General features: G+C 42.2%; 2 protein-coding genes across 4 annotated transcripts; one reads left to right on the forward strand and one right to left on the reverse strand.

Annotated features, from left to right (window-relative positions):
• The first annotated feature begins 561 nt into the window (after positions 1 to 561).
• hcfc1a (host cell factor C1a) lies at positions 562 to 17,998 on the forward strand. Of its 2 annotated transcripts, none has more exons than XM_039797595.1 (28): positions 562 to 715; positions 1,879 to 2,079; positions 2,653 to 2,801; positions 3,862 to 4,022; positions 4,119 to 4,327; positions 4,559 to 4,643; positions 4,770 to 4,876; positions 5,178 to 5,357; positions 5,455 to 5,691; positions 5,823 to 5,971; positions 6,068 to 6,247; positions 6,333 to 6,554; positions 7,839 to 7,943; positions 8,057 to 8,273; positions 9,504 to 9,640; positions 9,733 to 9,880; positions 9,966 to 10,186; positions 10,514 to 11,717; positions 11,803 to 11,948; positions 12,124 to 12,252; positions 12,540 to 12,747; positions 13,856 to 14,131; positions 14,223 to 14,329; positions 14,414 to 14,548; positions 14,647 to 14,832; positions 14,974 to 15,271; positions 15,367 to 15,430; positions 15,539 to 17,998. In XM_039797595.1, the coding sequence occupies exons 2-28, from the start codon at positions 1,884 to 1,886 to the stop codon at positions 15,576 to 15,578; spliced, it is 5,496 nt and encodes a 1,831-aa protein (XP_039653529.1). In that variant the 5' UTR covers positions 562 to 715; positions 1,879 to 1,883; the 3' UTR covers positions 15,579 to 17,998. The 2 variants fall into 2 exon arrangements, with proteins under 2 accessions (XP_039653529.1, XP_039653530.1); XM_039797596.1 differs by having other exon boundaries at positions 11,806 to 11,948.
• Positions 17,329 to 22,323, reverse strand: si:dkey-13a21.4 (uncharacterized protein LOC494576 homolog). Of its 2 annotated transcripts, XM_039797598.1 has the most exons (6): positions 22,274 to 22,323; positions 19,910 to 20,041; positions 19,508 to 19,634; positions 19,177 to 19,395; positions 18,063 to 18,188; positions 17,858 to 17,944 (listed from the first exon to the last, which is right to left on the reverse strand). In XM_039797598.1, the coding sequence occupies exons 2-6, from the start codon at positions 19,963 to 19,965 to the stop codon at positions 17,858 to 17,860; spliced, it is 615 nt and encodes a 204-aa protein (XP_039653532.1). In that variant the 5' UTR covers positions 19,966 to 20,041; positions 22,274 to 22,323. The 2 variants fall into 2 exon arrangements, with proteins under 2 accessions (XP_039653533.1, XP_039653532.1); XM_039797599.1 differs by lacking the exon at positions 22,274 to 22,323 and having other exon boundaries at positions 17,329 to 17,944; positions 19,910 to 20,058.
• Positions 22,324 to 22,658: the final 335 nt, after the last annotated feature.

Genomic DNA, 22,658 nt, shown 5'->3' on the forward strand with positions numbered 1-22,658 from the left:
TAAGAAGTTGAATAATCTTCCAAAACTTCCACATTTTAGAGCATTTTCTTGTCTTTTCAGCGTGATTCCAGCAGAGAAATGTGTCTGGACATGTTACAGTAAAATTAAGAGGGACGATTTGTTAATTGATGTCGATAGTAGTACTTGTTTCAGTGGAGGGCGCACGTACTAATGGTGGGTGTGGGCGTGGCAACTGTAGTGTGAGCGCTAAATCCATAAATTAGTGCTCGTACACTATTATTGTGCATGTATATGCATATCTAAGTAGGTTTAAATCGGAATAAAATTAGCGTCCCCCACAATATTAAAAGAAAAATGGTTTCAGCACAGATGTCGCCATCTTTAGTAAGGGACAATAAGCCTAGTGCAACTTGTTATAATTTTCTAAAACTCGTGATGTGTTTACTTTAAATAGGTTTCAAGTGCTATTTAAAGCACCTCGCTATACAGATCATCGTTCGCTTATTTACAGTGGCAAATACCAAAACGTTCATACATTTCTCTCGGAAAACGTTAGCGAGCGGTTCTCTGTCGCCATGTTTACTTTGGGTGACGCCAACTCTCTTCCATTTTCCTCCGCCTCTGGTTGTCAAGAAGATGGCAGCTTCCAGGCAGGCATGAGAGGGAATACTTCTTCAAAAATCGAATGAATTTGGATTATTGCCGCAAGATACGACCACATACCAGTGTTTTTGCAATTACTGCATCGAAATAAGTAAGTTAAATTCTGAAATATTTGCGCCTTTTTCGGTTTGTTGTGTTTTGTTGTGGCATACCGCCCGGCCATTTTTCTTGTGGGAGCTGTAGAACTAGGCCGATTGTCGAAAAGATGGCTGCTTCCAGAGACGGCATGAAACATCATAACACTCCGTTTATGCAGTTTAACTCAGTTTAGCTGCGTTTTAAGAGTGCTGTTGCAGCCTCATTTGTATCAGGTAAAATATGCATGTCAAAATAAAATGCAATAACATTGCATTTAACTGTAAAATGTGGCGACGCATTGACAGATGCCAGCCGTGTAGCTAACGCTGTTAGCTTTGGCAAATTAGGTTGAGCAGCTAGCTAGCTAGACGCTAGTGCTAGCTAACTGAGTGTAGCTAACGTTAGAATCAATTTGGATACTACGACTGGGCTTTCATTTTTAGTAAATTTCAATACGTTGTTCGATGGGAGTTAGGGCAACTGGTTCTCACACTGTTGCAACTGTTAAAGTAAGCTTCAAATATCGTTGTATTGTTAATAAATACGCTAAAGGGATTGCAGACAATGCTAAGCTTGTTAGCTACAATATGGCGACTCCCAGAGAAGCATGAAAATAGCCGACTCCTGCTAACAGTTTTAACTGTGGATTACGTTTGTGTTGAAACTATGTATCGTTATGCTTTGTTGACCCGCTACTAGCTCATTGAATTTGTTTTTAATTTAGTGTATTTCTTTGCTGGTAAGGTTGACTAGCTATTATCTATTTTTCTTTTTCATTTCGCTTCCGCCATTTTTCAGCCTGGCAATAGCGTTAGCGGGGTTTGTTTGGTTACAAGATGGCTGCTTCCATGGATTGAATTCAATGGTAAGAAACAACTATGGCAAAACTTAGGTGTATGAAAAACTGCACAACTGCAACGTCAAATCTATATGAAGGGTTACAAACCAGCAGCTGCTCGAAACCCGTATACTCGGTATTTTTTTTTTTAATTGAATGTGTTCATTAATCAAAGCTAACTATTTTCTTTCAGCTGCTACAACCGCTTAAACTGTTTACAAAAGTTAGCTACAGTTCACGGTCGATCCTGATGAGGAGTTTCTTTGTCCTTAACGGGGAAATATCACGATTAATCCAGCAGTTAAGACAAATGTGCCTTTTATTATTCTCTCTGCCAGAAATCATGTCTGCCCCTGGCTCCGCGGTGTCTGGGACCATGGCGTCGGTTCTGCAGCCGCGGTGGAAACGGGTCCTGGGATGGTCCGGTCCCGTTCCCCGGCCCAGGCATGGACACAGAGCTGTAGCTATAAAGGAGCTTATGGTTGTCTTTGGCGGTGGAAACGAAGGGATTGTGGACGAATTACATGTATACAACACTGGTAAGATTAACTCTGCATGTAGAACTTTACTGATATTTGTTTGCACCAAGCATAATGTTTTACTTAACAAATCTGCACATGTGAAAAAAATAAACCTAGCGTTTTCACATTGTGTACCTAAAACGATTATATTTTATTTCTGAAGATTGGTTCGTGATGTGCAGAACTAAGTAGGTATAGCCATGGGTCCAGGCCTCAGCAGGCCAATCGGGTCCATGTCTGATTTAAATGCGGCCCCATCTGCTGGAGAAAGGGTGTTAATGCACGTTGAAAAAGGCGGGCTAAAATAAAATGGATGATGCTGGTTGGTTTAACGACATCCTCTGCTCCAATTTCCTGCACATTAACCAATAAGAACAGACAAATTCAGCATATTTGCCTTATGTATCCCAAACGTAAATGCAGATTTGGGTTTTTTTGTTCTAATGTTAATAAGAGAGTTGTTTAGAGGATATACTAGTCAGGAATTTACAGTCATGTTTAGGTCATGACATAAGCTTCCTTAATAATATGAATGATTTGATATGAGTAAGCCTCAACTGAACGTCACTGTCAATTGTGCTTTATTTCTAGCAACAAACCAGTGGTTTATCCCAGCGGTCCGTGGTGATATTCCCCCTGGTTGTGCTGCATATGGTTTTGTCTGTGATGGCACAAGATTGCTGGTATTCGGTGGCATGGTGGAGTATGGAAAGTACAGCAACGATCTCTATGAACTACAGGTAATTTGTCTATGCAAAATAACCCCCATTTTTGTGTTTAATTTGCACATTAAGATAATGCAATGTTTCTGAATTAAGTGTGTGATGCATTCAGTTAATTTAGATATATTTCATAAGTGTTATTGTAGCTAATGTAAGCATAAAACGGGGTCGAATATGTTTACAATACAAACAAACATTTTACATGTGAGCTGTCCTGCTCATATTGTAAACTGGGACATTATCTCTGCACTTTTGCATGACTATATTTGAGCTTGACTGTCTACATCAGATTGATGTAGAAAAGGAGTTTGAAAATACATGGCATAAGTGAAAGTGTAGTTGTTTACATTACATTAATCGCAGAAACAGGCAAATAAAACATGTTATTACATCTTTGTAGCTTTCGTTGCTGTGAATATGCTCCATGCAGTGATTGAACGCAGTTAAATGCAAAAATGAATCCTGATTTATCAAATAAAGACTGGAAGGTGTTTTGCTTAGTTGTTGTGGTGCCATTGAGTCTGTTAATTCTAACCGCGCACTTTAGAATTAAATAACTAGTAAATGGCTAATGCAGTACAAAGGTTTCAGTCCAACCCCATTTCACAATGTCTTCCTTGAATAACTGTTAAGTGTGAGGAAAAAAATTTATTCTTAGATGCATGGTGATTTCTTTCTTGAATAATTCAGAATTGATTTACAAAATTCAGAGGGTTCACCAAGTTCCAGTCACTGGCTAAATACTACTCAGCAGCTGCTTTTAAAAACTATGGCGAAGTCACATTTTGAGGAGGAAGGAGCAGTCTAAGGAAGCATATAACTTCAATTATCACAAGTTATTCTGCTTCTGACAAGTGCACTATGCCAAAAACATGTTTTTATTTTCCTAATTGCAAAGGTTACACTCAGTTTAAGTTATAAGTATGCTTTGTTTCTGTTAGTCATGTTTTTGACACAAAATCCTTATCAATCCTTGTCAGAATAGGGAATGAGGTCAACTGGTGTTTTTTTACAGCTTGTGCTATGACCTAATCAATTTATATGTTGTAACATTGTATGTTTGCATTTTATTTTACAGGCCAGCAGATGGGAATGGAAAAAGTTGAAAGCAAAAAACCCGAAGAATGGCCCCCCTCCTTGTCCTCGTCTTGGCCACAGTTTTTCCCTGGTTGGCAACAAATGCTATCTGTTTGGTGGACTAGCCAATGACAGCGAGGACCCAAAAAACAACATTCCCAGGTACAGAGGTTTTACCAGCGGGGCCCTTTTAAAGCACGTGGGTTTCTAATTCAACAAGCAACATGAGTGTGACTTCTGTCTGTTTTTCATTCTCAGATACCTAAATGATCTGTACACACTTGAGCTTCGTGCGGGTTCCAGTGTGGTTGGATGGGATATTCCAATCACATATGGAGTTCTGCCTCCTCCCCGTGAGAGTCACACTGCTGTGGTGTATACAGAAAAGACGAGCAGGAAATCTCGCCTCATAATCTATGGAGGGATGAGTGGTTGCCGCCTTGGAGATCTGTGGACACTTGATATTGGTAGGTTTCTAAAAATGTGAGTACAAAAATTATGAATGGCCTAGCTTGGGCCACTCAGAGACAGTGCTGCTATTTTCACCCAATCAGGCCAAAGGGAGGAGAGAGAATAAAAAGTGTTTGACAATGATCTGTGAGAATTTGCCTTACCTATGGTACTTTAATTAATCTGGTTGCATGTCAGAATGCATGGGGGCTCTTGTATAACATCCTACTGCTGGTCATTGTCTACAGATACCCTGACATGGAACAAACCATCAGTAAGCGGGACAGCACCGCTCCCCAGAAGTCTGCACTCTGCCACTACCATCACAAACAAGTGAGACAACTACTGCACCTAAGCAATAACATATAAAATGTTGTATTTAATCATGTTTGAATTCCCAGAAGAACAGGCTGTGCTTGGTAGCAGCATCTCACTGATTTTCCTTTCCTCAATGTGCAGGATGTATGTTTTTGGAGGATGGGTTCCATTGGTAATGGATGATGTCAAAGTGGCCACACACGAGAAGGAGTGGAAGTGCACAAACACTCTTGCCTGCCTAAATCTAGGTTTGTCTAACTCTATTTATTACACTATATTTCACTTTGAAAAGTTTTGAGTAGGGCGCCCAGATAGCTCAGTTGGTAGAGCGGGCGCCCATATATAAAGGTTTACTCGTCAACGTAGCGAGCCCGGGTTCGACTCCAACCTGTGGCCTTTTGCTGCATGTCATTCCCCCCCTCTCGCTCCTCTTTCATGTCTTCAGCTGTCCTGACAAAATAAAGGCAGAAAATGTCCCAAAAAATCAAAACGTTTTGAGTGAAATTGGCTTCACTGATATTTATTTTTGTACCATATGTGTGTCTGTAGACTCCATGTGTTGGGAGACAGTATTGATGGATACTCTTGAAGACAACATCCCTAGGGCCCGTGCTGGCCACTGTGCTGTAGCCATCAATTCCAGACTCTATGTTTGGAGCGGCCGTGACGGTTATCGTAAAGCTTGGAACAACCAAGTCTGTTGTAAAGACCTCTGGTACCTCGAAACAGGTAGGTGTGCTGTAACATGGTTTTATAATTTAGATTGACAATTTAGTGTAAATTGTTGTTACATTTATTCTTTCCCCCCCCCACACACACACACCAGAGCGTCCACACGCCCCTGCAAGGGTGCAGTTAGTCCGTGCCAACACAAACTCTCTTGAGGTGAGCTGGGGCGCTGTCTCAACTGCTGACACCTACTTACTACAGCTGCAGAAATATGACATCCCTGCAACTCCTGCCTCACCAGCCATGAGTGCCACCCCCGTGCAGCCTGTGAACTCTCCAAAGAGCCCCTCACCGGCTGTTGCAGCCCTCTCTGCTCAGAGCCTACCCCAGACAGGTATTACACTAGTGACCAATGATTCCTCTTTTCCAACTCTTCCATGTCCATTGTTGTCACTACACCAGGAACATCAACAACTCCAAAAACGCTGCACATAAAGTCTCATCATCGGTTCCCTTTTGTTACAGCGGTCTTGAAGGTTGCAGCTCAACAGTCTGCCACAGGCACATCTGTTGTCACAGTCCGCCCCAGCCAGCCTGGGAAATCCCCTGTCACTGTGACATCCCTTCCACCAGGTGTCCGAATGGTAGTGCCTGCCCAGACCACCCAAGGATCGGTATGAGCAATTTTCTATCATGTTGAGGATTTTGCGTGATGTATATATAATTGTCAGATGACTAAATGTGCCAAAATGTTTTTTCTTTTTTTCCAGCCAATTGGGAGCAGCCCTCAGATGAGTGGCATGGCAGCTTTAGCTGCAGCAGCTGCAGCAACACAGAAGATCCCGCCCTCTGCAGGCACTGTCCTCAATGTTCCTGCAGGTGCCACCATTCTCAAAACAGTAGCCGTTTCGCCTGGCACAACCACAATGAAAATGGCTTCTCCAGTCATGGTACAGATCTCACTAAACATTCTCATTACTAACATTGTGTGCATTCTGTTACAGGTCAGTTCTGAAAATAATGTTGTGCTTGCAGGTCAGTAACCCGGCCACCCGGATGCTGAAAACAGCTGCAGCCCAGGTGGGCACAGCAACTGCATCCTCCCCCACCAACACCAGACCCATCATCACTGTGCACAAGTCTGGTGCAGTCACAGTGGCCCAGCAGGCCCAAGTGGTAACCACTGTGGTAGGAGGAGTCACCAAGACCATTACCCTGGTCAAGAGTCCTCTCACCATGGGCAGCAGTGGCACTCTGGTAAGAAAGCAGGACTCTTCTGTAGCACAATATGATACTGGTACACACACCTCTAAGATCACCCTTTGGTGCGTTCACATACATGCTGTAAATTATGGGTTGTTTGTGTGTTATGTCTTGTAGGCCTGCACGATTCGGGGGTCAAATATGAATCACAATTTTTTTTTAGCTTAGAATTGATATCACGATTCTCTGCCACGATTTTTTTTTTCTCACGAAATATAATGTTTATTGTACACATGAACCATGACAAAACAAATTGGCAGTACCAAACTGATTTTTTTTTTGTTTGTTTTTTGGCACCTATAGCACATTGCGCATCACCACAAGCCTGTAAACATAGAGGCTTCAATGAATAAAGAAAATAAAGTACGTACTGGCTAGAGCCCGACCGATAAAGGATTTTATATATATATATATATATATATATATATCTCCAGAAACTCGTTACAAAACTGATTTCCCTAACATTAGTTATTTGTAGTTTTTTTTTTTTTTTTTAGTCCTCACTAAAATAATATAATGCAGTTTAAAAACTATACTTGTTTGTTTTATTGTCACAACAGAACAGAGGAACATCAAAATATATTAAAGTTCTGATAAATAAAATGTATAAAAATACAAACGTAAGATATGAAACTTAAAGGGTTAAACACGAGTGTTGCCAACAGGGATGTTGTAGACACCCTCTGGTGGACAAACTATGCAATGCCAACACTCATAACATGGTTGAAGGGTGTGTTTTTTTTTTTTTTTGTTTATATATCTATCTATCTATATATCTATATCGGCCATTGGTACAGTAGCCTACCAAAAATAGTGACATAACACATTGAACTAAATATGGCCCTGATACACCCTCTATCTGAACTCCTTGAACATGTCTTTACATAATTAAAACATGTCAATGTCAAATGCTTTCAATAAATTAATTGGAGAAAAAAAATCTAATGTAAGTAATTTAAAAAATAAATCACAAACGGGGATGAATCGAGATCGCTATTTATTTATTTTTTAATAACAATTTATCGTGCAGGTCTGTTTTGTCAACATGCACTGAGTTTGAACCAGTGGGGGAGGGAGTAAAGGTTGGCCTACAGTGACTGTTGGAGAATTCTAGTAAGAAAACGGGGAGCATGATGTTAGTGATCTGCATGACTGGCACTCAGTTAGGGCTTAAATGATTTGTAAAGCTACCAGTGGTCCACCATCCCACTGAACTCCCTGTGCTGTCCAATGTTTTCTGGTGACTCATGAACTTGAGTCTCTCTCCTATGTCGGCAGATCTCCAACCTTGGCAAGATGATGTCTGTGGTACAAACCAAGCCAGTGCAGACATCAGCTATCACAGGCCAGGCTTCCACTAACCCTCTCACACAGATCATACAGGTCAGCTATCTGCATGAGTGCAGGACAAAAACAGGAGGTAGCTTAAAACTCCTGAGACAGGCACCAGGTATATTTCTCCAAATGGTGTGTGTATAACATGTGACTCTCCCCAGACAAAGGGTCCCCTCCCAGCTGGCACCATCCTGAAACTAGTGACCTCCGCAGATGGCAAGCCCACAACCATCATCACCACTTCCCAGGCAGGAGGCACAGGAAACAAGCCCACTATACTGAACATCAGCGGTGTCTCTCCCTCCACCACTAAGCAGGGCACCACCATAATTAAGACCATCCCCATGTCGGCCATCATGACCCAGCCTGGAGCCACAGGTCTTTTAGTTTTTTAATACTTTATTTGCATACTTTTACAAATGTTTTACAAAAAGTGTTGGAACAATTTGGCATCGTACTTACAAAATATATATAAAAGATTAATTTCCATCCAGTGAACATTACAACCTTACATCATGATAAAAACAAATAAAACTCAAGAAGAAAGGCACTTCAATACACAAAGAAAAGAGAAGGTAAAAAATGACAGATACAAAATTACAGAAAATACAATACAAAGAAAAGGTGAAATGGAATGTAGGCTATATAATCACATTTCCTTGAAAAAAAATATTGCAGTACAACAGCTATAGAAACACTATTCTTAATAATTTGCATAGACTCAAAAATTCCGAAATTCAATTCTAAAGTGAGTAATAGCTGGCCAAGATTTAGAACATTTAGCTTTATGGATATGAAATTTCCCTTGTAGAATTAATAGGTTGACAATCTTATGAATTGTTTTGTTTTTGTTATCATAATTAAAAATAACATCTTTTGCCACAGGTCTAAACTCACGTTTACTCATGTCACAACTACATATCACAACAGCCTAGGGCTGGGCCATATGGAGAAAATCAAATATCACGATATTGTTGACCAAATACCTCTATCGATACCACAGCGATATTGTAGTGTTGACTATTGGTGCTTTCAAAAAATATTTACACAATGACATTTTTGATAAATAATCATCAGGAATGTGGATATAATGACTATGTGGGTAAAGGCAAATAATAGAACCGTTACAACAGTCTGGTAAGTTCAGAAAATGACATTTTACTGTAATGCAGCCATTCAAACCAGGAAAAGACAACACTTAAGCTATATTACAACCTTTAAAATCTAAGACGATATCTAGTCTTGTATAACGATATCGATATATTGCCCAGCTCTACAACAGCCTGCACATCTGTGACTGAGAACAGTACAACAAAATAAGTAATCCTACAATTTTCAGAGTTTAAACAAAACCTGAACCAGATTAACATCTCAATCAAATGAGATGTTTGTTGTCATCTGGTTGAATTTCCAGATGAGCAGTGATGGCATGCCACAACATAAGTAGTGATAATGTATTGTTTCCTGCAATGGCCTGACATTTTTTGGCAATTGAATGAATGAAAACAAATGTTCACAATTATTTGCAGGTGTTATTTATCAAAGGTCTAATATTTCTTTGTCATCAGATGAAAATTTACTTCAGGTATACATGCTTTGTCCTTGCAGGTGTGACAAGCAGTGCAGGCATGAAAACGCCTATCACAATCCTTACCACAAAGGTGATGACCACTGGAACTCCTGGTAAAATCATCACTGCAGTGCCCAAACTTGGCACTGCAGCTGGCCAACAGGGACTGACACAGGTAAACTGACTGTTTGTGTAGTAGTTTTGTTTTGTTGTGCTGCCCATGTATGTTGCACCTGAGGAGACTAATCGTGAATTGCTTGTTTTTAGGTGGTTTTGAAGGGCGCTCCTGGGCAACCTGGCACTATTTTGCGCACTGTGCCTATGAGCACGGTTGGCGGTGTTCGACTTGTTACACCAGTGACAGTGTCTGCTGTTAAGCCCACTGTTACCACTCTGGTTGTCAAGGGGACTACTGGTAAGAATAACTTGTGTTAATGTTCTTGTGATTTGTTTTCAATGATTTATTATTGTATCACATTTATGTTATTAATGGCTTCCAGGTGTTACCACTCTTGGGACTGTCACTGGTACAGTCTCCTCAAGCCTGGCAGGAGGCACGGTGGACAGTTCCAACGCCTCTCTGGTCACCCCCATCACCACATTGGGAACCATCGCTACACTGTCCAGCCAGGTCATTAGCCCATCTGCCATAACTGTGTCAACTGCTCAAACCAGCCTGACTTCTGCCTCCACGTTGCCCTCCTCTACCATGACAGTGCAGGTAAGAGCCTGTAGATTGATGCCCCTCAGGTTGTATTTAGCATTTAAGTCATCAGGACATTAAAGAGTATTTTACTGCTGGAAAGAAAGTTGTCGCTCCAAATCAGTCTCCATTTTGTTTACATCTGCTTCCCCATGAGATCATGTAAGGTGGTGCATTTCTTCCTCTGGCACGATAATCTTAATATCCGGTAGTGTGTGATGCTCAAATTTTTTCAAGTCTTGTAGTGTGTGCATGTTTGATGATGGAGAGAAAAATATCTCAAGATTCTCCTTTTTGTGCGTGTTGCAAACACTCATTTAAATTGCTTTACTGTCTTCTGCCCAGAACCAGCCCACCCAGGTTACTCTGATCACAACTCCCAGTGGTGTAGAAGCTCAACCAGTGCAGGATTTGCCAGTGTCCATCCTGGCTTCACCAACCTCTGAGCAGCCCAGCTCCACTGAGGCTGGATCAGCTGGAGAGGGCTCTGGGACCGTCACCCTGGTCTGTTCTAACCCGCCCTGTGAGACCCACGAGACAGGAACCACCAACACGGCCACCACCTCCTCTGCCACCATTGGAGCAGGACAGGTCTGTTCTAACCCGCCCTGCGAGACCCACGAGACAGGAACCACCAACACGGCCACCACCTCCTCTGCTGCAATTGGAGTAGGACAGGTGTGCTCCAACCCGCCATGTGAAACGCATGAAACGGGGACAACCAACACAGCCACAACTGCATCATCAAACATGTCTGCACCGCGCATGTGCTCCAACCCACCATGCGAGACCCATGAAACTGGGACAACTAACACAGCTACCACAGCATCGGCTAACATGGGAAGCGACCAGGCCAGCACAGCGACAGACCAGGTCAAGACAGTTTGCTCCAACCCACCGTATGAGACCCACAAGACAGGGGCCACCAACGCAGCCACCCAGTCGTCATCTAACATGAATGCAGGCCAGACGAGCACCGTGCAGAAGTTGTGCTCCAACCCACCCTGCGAAACACACGAGACCGGGACCACCAACACCCAGTCCACAGCCTCCTCCAGCATGGGAAGCGAACAGACCAGCACAGCTTCAGGCCAGGTCCAGACGGTTTGCTCCAACCCACCCTGTGAAACACACGAGACAGGGACCACCAACACCCAGTCCACATCCTCCTCCAGCATGGGAAGCGAACAGACCAGCACAGCTTCAGGCCAGGTGCAGACTGTTTGCTCCAACCCACCCTGTGAAACACACGAAACTGGGACCACCAACACCCAGTCCACATCCTCCTCCAGCATGGGAAGCGAACAGACCAGCACAGCTTCAGGCCAGGTGCAGACTGTTTGCTCCAACCCACCCTGTGAAACACACGAAACTGGGACCACCAACACCCAGTCCACAGCCACCTCCAGCATGGGAACCGACCAGACCAGCACAGCAACAGGCCAGGTCCAGACGGTTTGCTCCAACCCACCCTGTGAAACACACGAAACTGGGACCACCAACACAGCCACCACTGCCACCTGCAGCATGGAGACAGGCGAAGGCACAGGTATACCCACATTTACTGTAATTAAATTGACTGGGAAATGAATTTATTGGTATGAAGTCAAACTTAAAGTGTGTTTTTGTATCAGCAGCCCAGCAGACAGAAGAGGGAGCAGAAGGTACCAGCAGCACAGAAGTGGCCTCTACTGCAGCAACGGGCATAGTTACCACCCCCCAGGGCAGGGCCATCACTACGGTCACTCAGTCTACACCAGCCCCTGGACCATCTGTACCTGTAAGAAATGCACTAATTTACCACCAGAATTAACAAAAGATCTAACCACCACTGCTGAGTCCTGGTAATCTCAGCAGATGTCTGTCTTAAGGCTGCATGTCTGAGTCTGATGGCATTATGTGAGAGAAACATAATTTACCATTGTGACCAATGTTTTGTCTTTGTCCCACTCTAGTCGATCTCATCAATCACAGAGGGTGTGAGTCCCAGCTCCACAGAGGAACCTATGCAAACTGATGAGACGGCATCAGCAGAAGCTGCACCTGCAGTGGAGGGAGCCACCGCTATGCAGACACAAGTGGAGGTAAATTCAGTTTAATGTCACACAAAGTCAGCGTTGGCTCAAAGTCCATTTAATCAAAGATGTATTAAGTGGTGGCCGGGTTAGCTCAGTTGGTAGAGCAGGCGCACATATATAGAGGCGTATGCCTTGATGCAGAAGGTCCAGGGTTCGAGTGCGACCTGTGACGATTTTCCTGCATGTCATCCCCCTCTCTATCCCCTTTCATGTATAGCTGTTCTTTCCATTAAAGGCTGAAATGCCCAAAGAAAATGTATTAAGTGTATATGACCTATAATGTGTTCTCTCAGGGAGAAGCCGCCACATCTACAGCCTTGAATCTTCCCTCAGAGCTGATGTCTGAGGGTCAGGGCGCCACACTCATGGTGACAGGGCTGTCGGATGAGGAGCTGGCTGTGACTGCAGCGGCAGAAGCCGCTGCTCAGGCAGCAGCCACGGAAGAAGCCCAGGCCCTCGCTATCCAGGCTGTCCTCCAGGCAGCCCAGCAAGCCGTAATGCGTGAGTTCAACCATAGTCCTGTACAGTCAGATTTCTCTGCACACTTAGGGCTAGATTTATCAAGCCGTTTGCGCCTGTTTCCAGGCGCTAATTGGTCGCAAAGACTGACGTAACCGATGCGGCATATTTACAAACAGGGCGCACTTGGGTAAAATCGCAGATTGTCTACCACATGAGCGAGAAGAGACAAGTTGCGCTTTCAATATGCGTTCGTGGGAGGGTCGTGGGGAAAGTGGGAGTTCCACCCAAAAAGGTGGGAGGATAAGCGCAAAGTGCGCCTAATTATATATTCCGTGGTATTTACAAAGACTGTCAGTAAGAGCGCCTCTATTCTGCGGGGAAATTCTCCGCTCTTTAAAAAGCAGGTCTAAACCGCCGCAATCGAAGTTTCCTGGTAGACCTTTATGCCGCTGGTGAAATGGCAACAGTAATTTGAGCAAGACGAAGACATAGGCGAGGCTGAAAATATTTTTAAACACAAGAATCACACTTTGTCAGTGAACACAACATCATTTAGCGTTACAGATCAAGCAGCCATGCAATATTAGAGTTACTGGAAGAAATCAAAGATGAAATTGAATCTCCGACTCAGCGTTCACATCCCATTCCAGCAGTTGTTAAACTCCTCCCTACATTACAAATATTGGCATCAGGATCATTTCAAACAGTCATAGCATCAGCAGTGGGAATATTGCAGTCTGCACTCAGCCATATCATAGCACAAGTACCGCTTTGCTACAGCGCAATTTACAGTATAGTGGGCGGAGAAAGACGCTGATTGCCTGATGGGTGTAAGGGTTGATAAATACTACTCAAAATGTGGAAGCATAGCGTGCGCTATTACCGAACTCGCATAAACAGACGCAGCGCAAACTGCGCTAGTGTTAGTAAATCAGGCCCTTAGTTTTGCTTTTTTTGAACAGTGAGTTATTCTGTCTGTAGTCTGAAGGGGGGAAAAGGCATGGAAAGCTACATTTATATTAACTCACAATTAACAGGATGGTCCTCTGTAGCAGCTGGCTCAAACTACTGTAACCTCCACAATTATTTTAGTTTCTCATGATGCTGTCATGTTGGATGAATTCTTAAATATTTTCTATGTTTACAGATGAGGGCAATTCCACTGGAGAGAGCCAGCAACCCACCAACATCCCCATCATGTTGACCCAGCAGGAGCTTGCAGCACTGGTCCAACAGCAGCAGCAGCTGCAGGAGGCTCAGGCTGCTGCACAGCAGGCTGCCATGGACACAAGCTTGCCTACTGAAGGCCTCGCCCCTGCTGACAGCCTCAACGACCCCTCTGTCGAGAGCAACGGACACAATGAGATGGCTGCCGCTGTCACCAGTGCTGTGGCGTCACTGCTGCCACGTACTACTGCTGAGAGTGAGACTTGTAGCACTTTTTTTTGATAGTTACTTTGAATGTCTTTTTGTACAGTAGAATAACCTTTTTGTACTTTTCCTTTTTTACTCAGCACTCGCTCCATCAAGCACATTTGCACCCTCTGTTTCGGTGGCAAGTCCAGCCAAGCTGCAAGCAGCCGCTGCTCTAGCAGAGGTCGCCAATGGGATCGAGGGAGAGGTGAGTTATTGTACAACATCTGGCTTTTTCAGCTAGGTCAAAGAGAGGAGAAATGTAACCATGTATAATTTTGTTTTCTTACAGAAGCAAGCCCCTCAGCCAACTCCAGTGAAGCCTGTTGTAAAAAAAGAGAATCAGTGGTTTGATGTTGGAATTGTTAAAGTGACAAATATGGTTGTCACCCACTTCTATATGCCAGGAGATGATTCTCACGGAGATGTAAGTGTCTCAGAAGGCTCCTTTCACGCTTAGATGAATATAAGTTAGTGTTGATGTGCTCAATGCATCTCTCATCTCGGTCTCTCTGTGTTTGGTAGGATGACTCTGGCATCATGCCAGACTACGGCCAGATGAAGAAAATGGAGCTGCAGCCTGGAACAGCTTACAAGTTCCGTGTTGCTGGAATCAACGCTTGTGGTCGTGGATCTTTCTCAGAGATATCTGCTTTCAAGACTTGCCTGCCAGGCTTCCCAGGGGCACCTTGCGCCATCAAAATCAGCAAGGTAAATGCACCAGCAGAACCATTTTCCTTGTTTTGTTGTGGATTTAACATACAGGTTTGTTAAACATGACAATAACACCAGCTGATCTTGTGCGCCATGCTTTCAGGTATTGAGTAGTAATCCTTCATTGTCTCTCTGCAGAGCCCAGATGGTGCCCACCTGACCTGGGAGCCACCCTCGGTGACGTCGGGGAAGATCATCGAGTACTCTGTTTACTTGGCCATCCAGAGCAACCAGACAGCTGAAGCCAAGGCCTCCACCCCAGCACAGCTAGCCTTCATGCGCGTGTACTGTGGACCCAACCCCTCTTGCTTGGTGCAGTCGTCCAGCCTCTCCAACGCCCACATCGACTACACCACCAAGCCAGCCATCATCTTCCGCATCGCCGCCCGAAATGAGAAGGGCTACGGTCCCGCCACCCAAGTTCGATGGCTGCAAGGTGAGCACACAGATTCACAAACTAAAACTCAAATATTAGTGTGCAATTCATAATTGGATAAATTTATATATTTTAACCATTTATCTGCTTTGTAGAATCTGGCAAAGATGCCGCCTCTGCAAAACCAGCCCCCAAAAGACCAGGCACCTCTCCTGATACGTAAGTACAGTATTCATGTTTTATACTGTGCACACAGCCTGGACATTAACATGGCACTGATGATCAAAACATGCAATACTTATTCCTGTTTTATGTGTGCTCTTGCAGTAAGGCTACTGGTCCAAAGAAAGCAAGAACGGACCAGTGAGGTTGCCCAGAGACCCCTCCCAGTCTTTTGTCCTTTTTCCACTCGCTGTCCTTTTATCAGGAAGACTGACCTTCACCCCTCCTCATCATCATCCTAATCTCATCCTCCATTCTCAAGTCTCAGAGCAAGACAGCAATGGAGGCAGAACAACCGTATGAAGCCGAGATGAAAGTCAATCTGAGAGATTTTTCTGTAGATAAAAACCCTCCTTCCTCCTCGTTCTGTTGGTTGTACTATTTTTAGAGCAACGCAAACTTAGAAGCACATTATCTTTTTCAGTCACATCCCTTTTCATCGTTTAACATCTATTTTTGGCTTGTTTCAGTAGTTGAGCAGTATAGAGAAGCATTTACATCTTTCACAAACTGGGAGCCTGAGCGCAATGTTACCTTTTTTTTCTTCTTTTGTGAATCCTGGGGGGGATGTAGAGAGAGACTACACAAAATGATGTACAGTGTTGAAAAAAGCTGGGGAGACATTAGTTTAGATGAGAGGAAAAATCGGTATGGATACAAATAAAGCACTTGTCCTCAATGACAGAGGACATCATTTTTTCTTTTTCTTTTTTTTTTTTTGCTCATAAACAAATTTTCTTCATCGAGAACGGAGTCTGTATTAATCATACAGGACTCAAGTCTCCTGGTAATGTCATTACTGTGCGCTTTTTACCCCAAGATGAGGACTGGTGGCCGACACTTCAAAGTGGACAAAAAAGAATGACGAAGAGATTTGTAGAGAATGAATGACAGACTTTGCTAGGACTGAGACTTGCAGCACACACAAAAATCTTGCAAAATCTTCCCAAAAAAATAGCAAGCAATGATGCAGAAGATCTTTTGTGTAGTTTATTTTTGTATTTTTTAAGCTTTTTTTTTTTTTTTTTCCTCCTGTGTGTATGTGTATGTTGTGTGCATTTTTAAAAACATCACTTTTTTTAACCGTTGTTCATCCCCATAGTTTGTGTTTGTGGGAAGATTGGTGGCTATGTTGAAGTTGCCACTATATTTTTTAAAAATCTTCATTCAGTTGGTTGTATGTTCTTGCTGTTAACAGATGACAATGAGAGAGACTTGTATTTGTTCCAAGTAGACCACACAGGTTATTGAGACTGAAGGAAACTTTTAAGTGGACCCAGAGAGAGGAGAGTTTTACTTTGTTTACTACCCTATGCTTGTGTTGCTTTGCTTGCCAAACATGAATTTCATGGGCTATAAGGAAAATAACATCAGATCTTTTCATACGTTTCCCCTAATATCCCAATCAGATATCCTGCTCTTTTTATGCTCATGAATGTGCTGTCTCACCTCTTCTTTAATTTTTAGAATGGCAAATTATATAAGTAGACATATTTTCCCTATCCTATTGATGTATGTGAATCCATTTAATAAATTTTAATTTTTTTCCTTCCATGGCTCTGTATTTCAGACTACAGATGGTGTGCAAGCTAACTGTGACGTGTAAACCCGTATGTCTTTTGAATGGGGATGCCTTGGGACGAAAGCTTACATAGCCAGAGTGTACTCACTTGTAAATTAGTTCGTTCATAGAGTAAGAATAAATCAAACAAACAAAACATCTTGGCCTTTTATATAATTACCTGTAACAAACGGTTTTTACATGTCGGTCATCTCTTAATTGCCTTTTGTGTCTTTACTTAAAAATAAACAAATATATATATATATATATAAATATATATATAGTGTCCCTTATGGTTCTAATTTGCTTCTGTCAAGCTGATTCACTGTAGGAGTCCGAGTCACTGCTAGGTTTATTACAATACAAGATTTTTGTACAGGGAGGAGGTTTCTCACCAGACATGAGTGTATATCTACTTTGTAAGGGCGGATTCAGTTGTGATGTTAACGGCCAGGAAGATCAGAGCCAAGGTTTTCGCTTGCTGCCTTTTCTCCAGCTGGCACCTTGGTTTCTGTTTGTGGTTTCTCCCAATTTCTTTCTAAAAATGAAGTTTCTCTTCATATGCATTCATAATTTTTGTGTGTGTCAGTGTGTCTGTTGAACAAAACTAGACATGCATGCAAAAGCCGTGTATTTTAGTAGTGATGCCTTAAGTTAGACCATAAGCTGAAGGTTCTCAAAAAAAGAAGAAAAAAAAAACATTTAATGAGTTTGTTCCTCTCTCCACGTGGTATACAATTGTGTCCTTTCCTTCCACAGTACCTTTGCTGGGTCACTATTTTGCACCCTCGTTAGATAGGTCATCATCAGCAGTGCCGAGGTCTCTCTGAACTTTTCCTCCCACACTGGGACGAGTGCTGCTCTCAGCACTCACAGGTGTTGCGAGTTTCTCTCGGCTGTTCGCAGGTTATCTGGAAATGTCCTGTATTTTCCAATGTGTGTTTTTTGTACTGTAGGGAGTAATGTATCTTTTATCATCAAAAAATAAACATGTTAAACATAAAGAGATGTTGATTCCTTCTTTATACTATAAAGATAAAATTTTTTTAAAAAAACTGACTGAATCACCTGTTGCAAGCCGCTCTGAGCCGCTCTCAAGAATGGCTTTTCCACATCTAGATCATCTTTTGCGCTTCCTTCAAAGTATTCTGCTCCTATTTCCTCACACCACTGCAAGGCCTTACTGCCGGACACCTGCAAGGAAAGACAATTGATAGTACAACCATTAAACAGTGCTGACATGACAGCACAGGGCACATAAAAAAGGCACAAATTTGGTTCTATAATAAAAGATGTAAACCATACGTATGCTGTACAAATGTTTGGTGAAAAGCAGTGACCCCCCAGCACTGGAAAGTTAATACTTCCACCATGTACTTTTTAAAATACATTCTAAAAGCCAAATATTGTAGTGTTACAGAACAGCTCACAGTTAGTGGAATTTACTTTGTACTTAATTTGTAATAAAAACTCATACTAAAGCAACCCTACAGTGTAGCAGGATCCGTTAAATGTGTATTCATTTAAAAATGGATACCGTATTGGCTGTGACTTGGGCTGCAGCAATTATTTATTATTAATTAATCTGCCAACTATATTCTCAATTAATCGATTAAAGGTCCCATGACATGGTGCTCTTTGGATGCTTTAATATAGGCCTTAGTGGTCCCCTCTTTTATATAGACCTTAGTGGTCCCCTAATACTGTAATACTGGCGGGGCCTTGACCAACAGCCACTTTGCTCGTTTGAAAGCCATGATGTCTCTCTCTCATGGGTGGGCCAAATTCTCTGGGCGGGCAAAGCGAAGAAAGGGGAGGTAACCTTGCTCCTTATGACCTCATAAGGAGAAGATTCCAGATCGGCCCATCTGAGCTTTCATTTTCTCAAAGGCAGAGCAGGATACCCAGGGCTCGGTTTACACCTATCACCATTTCTAGCCACTGGGGGACCATAGGCAGGCTGGGGGAACTCATATTAATATTAAAAAACCTCAAAGTGAAATTTTCATGCCATGGGACCTTTAATCCGTCAAATAAATGCCTGTTTGATTGAATTTGTGTATACAATTTAGTGTAAAAATGCTGTTACTCATATCAACTTTCAAAATACACCAGTTAAATCCTAGTGGTTACTACTTCACATCTCTTTGATACTTTATGACAGGATGACACCCTAACTGACCTCCCGGTTGCTCAGGTCAGTCTTGTTGCCCAGTACAATGAAAGGAAAGCCGGATGGGTCCTGAGGCTCGCCCTGGATCAGAAACTCCTTCCTCCACTCCACCAGGGCAGAGAAACTGGCTCTGGATGTGACATCAAACACCAGCATGCAGCAGTGAGCTCCTCGGTACAGAGGCGTACCCAGAGACTGGAACCTCTCCGTGCCCGCTGTGTCCCAGATCTAAGGGAAGATTTATATCCCCCCTGTACTATTAGCATGTAGGCTATTAGTGTACCTGCGTGGACTAATGGTTGTGATTCACTTTAGCCGGACAGGTGGACAGAGGAGCTACCTGCAGGGTGACTGCGTCTTCCTCTATGTTGACTGTTCTGGAGAGGAAGTCGGTCCCTATCGTGGCCCGGTACATGTTGCTGAAGCGGTGATTCACATATCTGTTCATGAAGGAGGATTTTCCCACCCTGCGCAAACACACACATATAAGTAGGCCTAAAGATACCAACACACTGAAATCTCTCTTTCCTTACAGAGACCTTGTTTTCTTCTCAGTGCACCGTTGAATACCACCTTTTGGAAATATCCAATATAAGAATGAAACACCTCAGTCTTAACAGTAAATTAAGGAGTAAAAGAAAGTGAAACAACTGTCGGCGGAGCAGTAAATCGAAACTTTACAAAAGGTGGAATTCGATTTTTTTTTTAAAAGAGAGAGAGACAAGAATCAGCTCGACCTTACCCGGAGCTTCCTATGAGGATTATTTTCAGTGTAACCGGACTTTTTCTGTCGTTCATGTCTGTTGTGGTTTGTTTCCACCGGAGCTTCAGCTGCTGCTGCTGCCTTCAAGAGCTCTTCGGAATGTTGCCTTTTCTGTAATTTGAGGTGTGTCTCAGTATCACTCATGGATGTATTATAAGACCGGTAGCAGTAGGCCAAAGTGTTTTTAATCAGGGCCGTAGCCATAATGTTACAAATACTGAGTCTCACTATTTACTATCCCAAACGGTAAGTCTTTAAAAAAAATATGTAATTTTTATTTACAATTAGCTGTTCAATTATATTTTACGTAAAATGTATTAACATGAAAGTCCCAAGGGTGTTTCAAAGCCTTCGAATTAAATTAAAAGCCCGCCATATGTCATTTTCAGCCAATGTACCCTATGTTTCTAAACCACCAACATTTCAGAAATCTCCTCAGTGAAGCAAACGTAGCATTTTAGCGGGTAATGAAAGTGTCCAATGCTACCTAAGCTCTACACGTGCCACTACAGTATTTTAAACAGCCTTTGAAGGTACCATACAGCTTGTCTGGTTGGCACTTAGCTGACCTCTGTCCTGTCTACAACCACAACCCAAAGGCACAGCTGATTTCAGAATAAAAGAAACAATTATATGTAAAACATAACACTCCAATAATGCAAAAAGACATAGATAGTCACGACAGAATACAGAGAGAAGTAGGCGATTGTTCTGCAGAAATAAAAACACAAATATGAGCTTTATTTATTACTTCGACCTGAGACTGTTGCTCCACATTTTCAGAGAGGCAATTATGTAAAAGATTACTAGTGTGCATTTATTTATTTTAATTAAAGGGAAAAAAACTGAAGAATAGGCGGCCTTTGTTTGACTTCACTATAAAACAGTCATTTTTTATTTAAAAAAAGATCAGTTACCATGAAATCTAAAGTAAATGGTCATTTCTTCATTTACCACTAGGGGGGTGTATAGGCCTCAGGTGATTCACCTATCTTACAGGATTTCCTTTCTGTTGGAGCTGTGGAGGTCTATATTGTTTTTCACAATCTGTTTTTCAGCTAAATGTGAAGCTATATATTATTATTATTATTATCTTTATTATCTTTATTTAGTTGAATGCTTTCCACCATGAGGTTTTGCTTACAATCTCTTTCAACAAACATGCTCAATATATAAAGTAAATACACAGAAAAGCGGGGAGAACGTTCGGTTTCAAACACCCATTTACACACATTGTGATTTTTCATCTTTTCCTCTCAATCTGAGCAATAAGTAGCCTGAACATTTTAAATGTACCTGCCTTCATAGAATACAATACATTTTCCTATAAACCTTTAGTAAAACTTTACACAAATATCACATTAAAACTTTTAAATATATTGGAAAATTCTATAATATTAACAACGATAGCAATACTCAGTCATTGCAAACTCATCCTGTGCAGTCAAACATTGTTAAAATCCACAGAACTGTATTTTCAATTCTTTAAATTCAAAAGTGCCAAATATGACAGGATGGATTTTGGAGAAATGTGTATGAAATGATACAACTGTTTGAACAATCCTACCGACCTGCCGCCTTCATGATTGCTGCCACAGTTAACTGGCTGTCCAACGTGTCATCTACAACATTTTTTTTTATTATTTTTTGGGTCATTTTAGGCCTTCATTTATAAGACAGCTGAAGACATGAAAGGGGAGAGAGAGAGAGAGAGGAGGAATGGCATGCAGCAAAGGGCCGCAGGCTGGAGTCGAACCCGCTGCTTTGAGGAGTAAACCTCTGCACATGGGTGCGCGCCCCACCAGGTGAGCCACCCAGGCACCCCATCTACAACATTTGATGTAATAATGCTGACATAAAAGACATGTAGTCATAGGTTTGAATTTGTCACTCAGTGTAACCATCATAAAGCTTCAACATAGAGCTGAAACAAGCTAAGACAGAGCATGATGCTGTCAGAAAAAGTGGAATTAGATGATTAAAGCTACTTAAGGGGAAATAAAAGGGGACAACTTGATGGTAAGAGGGTAGAATAATGCCATGAAGTAAATTAAGATCACTTTTCAGACATGGACATATCACAGATATGGACGTAAAGAAATATAATACATTATACATAACATACTGTAACATGTACATGTTTGTACATTTAACATGTACAAATAGTGATTCTAGATGGATGAAAAGAAAAGACAATATTAAAAACAATCAACAAAACACTTAAGTTCAACGAGAAATAAAAACAGGAACCTGCACTAAAGTGAAACAATTTAAAACAAATAATTATGAAAGTGAAAAAAAGAGAAAAGCAATTACAGTTACATACATTGAGGTAATGCTTACATGCGTTTGCATATCTGTGTGCTGTGGAGCCTGTCAGAGGTGCAGCAGAATACTGAGATTACACAAAATCAGCAATATAAAATGCTATGATATCTAAATAATAGTGCCAACCTAGAGTGCCAATCTCTAGCCATCAACTAATTTTTCTGTTTTTTTTTTCCTTTGTTTTTTTTACCAAAAATGTAAGTAACTGAAAGGGGGGTAAAACTAAAGAACGATGGAGAGGGCAGATTGAATTTGTGTGTGTGTGTGTGTGTGTGTGTGTGTGTGTGTGTGTGTGTGTGTGTGTGTGTGTGTGTGTGTGTGTGTGTGTGTGTGTGTGTGTGTGTGTGCGTGAGGGAGAGTTCTCCTGGGTATGTCACTGCAGCCCTGCGTTGCAGAGATA

This window comes from Perca fluviatilis, chromosome 4 (genome assembly GCF_010015445.1).
Source record: "Perca fluviatilis chromosome 4, GENO_Pfluv_1.0, whole genome shotgun sequence".
Classification (NCBI taxonomy): domain Eukaryota; kingdom Metazoa; phylum Chordata; class Actinopteri; order Perciformes; family Percidae; genus Perca; species Perca fluviatilis.